This window comes from Galeopterus variegatus, unplaced genomic scaffold, assembly GCF_000696425.1.
Source record: "Galeopterus variegatus unplaced genomic scaffold, G_variegatus-3.0.2 Scaffold1306, whole genome shotgun sequence".
Taxonomy (NCBI): Eukaryota; Metazoa; Chordata; class Mammalia; order Dermoptera; family Cynocephalidae; genus Galeopterus; species Galeopterus variegatus.
Window position 1 is genome coordinate 331,839 of NW_007727417.1, and position 1,246 is coordinate 333,084.

A 1,246-nucleotide genomic window follows, 5' to 3' on the forward strand; every position below is an offset into this window, starting at 1 on the left:
CGACGAGGCCTCCATCCACACGCCACCGCCGCCTGCCTGCCGTCCACGCAGAAGGTCGTTACCACGGTGCGCGCCCACCCGCCACCGGAAGTTGGGGGGCTGTGGACCGGAAGAGCGTACCGTACGGACGCCGCCACTTCCGCCGGGTGGTCGACCAGGGCTTGGCGCGGACCTGTGGGCCTGTCTCCTGACGCTGCTGGAGGGGGCAGCGTTCGTCCCACATGCTGAGCATCCACTAGGGCGCCAGGACAACAACGCCACTCGCCACTCGGAGAATCTTAGCATAAGCGACATGTCGAAGATCCCGGAGCTGGGAGAGGTACCTTGGCTCCAAGAGCCAGCACTGTTTCCTTTACATGATGTTTGTGGTAGTGGAAAGGCCCTTTTTTAGTAAACCAGGTGGCAGACTGAGTCTCACGGTTTGGGGGTTAATTCTGAATAACAGATAGTGGGAAATTATGAGTTAATGAACATACAGTTGTCAGAGAATTACCGGGATCTAGTAATGTCAGCAACTAGTGCTTTATGCATGTGCACAACTTAATTGGGATATAAATGCAGTGCACATCTAGTGAGAATTAACGGTAAGGCCTTTAGCCCCAGGAAGAAGCTTGATGGAAGAATGGAAGAAACAACGTCAGATGAGATTGAGTTTCATGCAGTACTCTGCCTGGAAGATCTATTACCTAAATTTAGAAAAACATATAAAATCACTTATCAAATGTGGGAGACCAGAATATACTTCTGTAGAGATAGAGCTGGGTCTGGAGCTCACAGACCCCTGGAGCCCATTCACAAACCCTTCACACACAGGTCTATGAGCTAGGGAACTGGCAAAAAGGTCCTTGGAGCCTTGGTTGAAGAAGCAATAATCTTTATTCAGCACACACACATCTAAGAGCTAGATAGTACCAAGAGAAACTCAGAACTCAACTGCTACCAGCAAAGTCCAAAGAAAAAACTGAGCAGCTGCCAGCAGAGTAAACATGCTCTATTTTTATACCCGAGCTCTGCCGGCCAGCTCTGCTTCACAAACCAAGAACACACAAAAGCGATTACATAGAAAGATACATTGGCGCACATGTGCTCTAACTCCACCCACACACAACTTGTTTACAAGAATTAAGAATGTGCTGCTGGATACCTCCAACCAGACCTGAGCTGAGAGAACCTGACTAAATTATCCTGTTTTCCCCACAGCCTCCTCAGAATACAGGGATTGTTGAGCTGCAGACAGAAGCAGTGG

At 49.4% G+C, this 1,246-nt stretch overlaps 1 protein-coding gene across 1 annotated transcript in view; it reads right to left on the reverse strand.

The window, feature by feature from the left end:
• Nucleotides 1-223, reverse strand: part of ZPBP (zona pellucida binding protein) — a 128,960-nt gene extending 128,737 nt beyond the window's left edge. The window contains exon 1 of the mRNA XM_008576193.1: nucleotides 121-223. Coding sequence (XP_008574415.1) covers nucleotides 121-223 — 103 coding nt within the window. The remainder of the gene's footprint in view (nucleotides 1-120) is intronic.
• Between the last annotated feature and the right edge of the window lie 1,023 nt (nucleotides 224-1,246).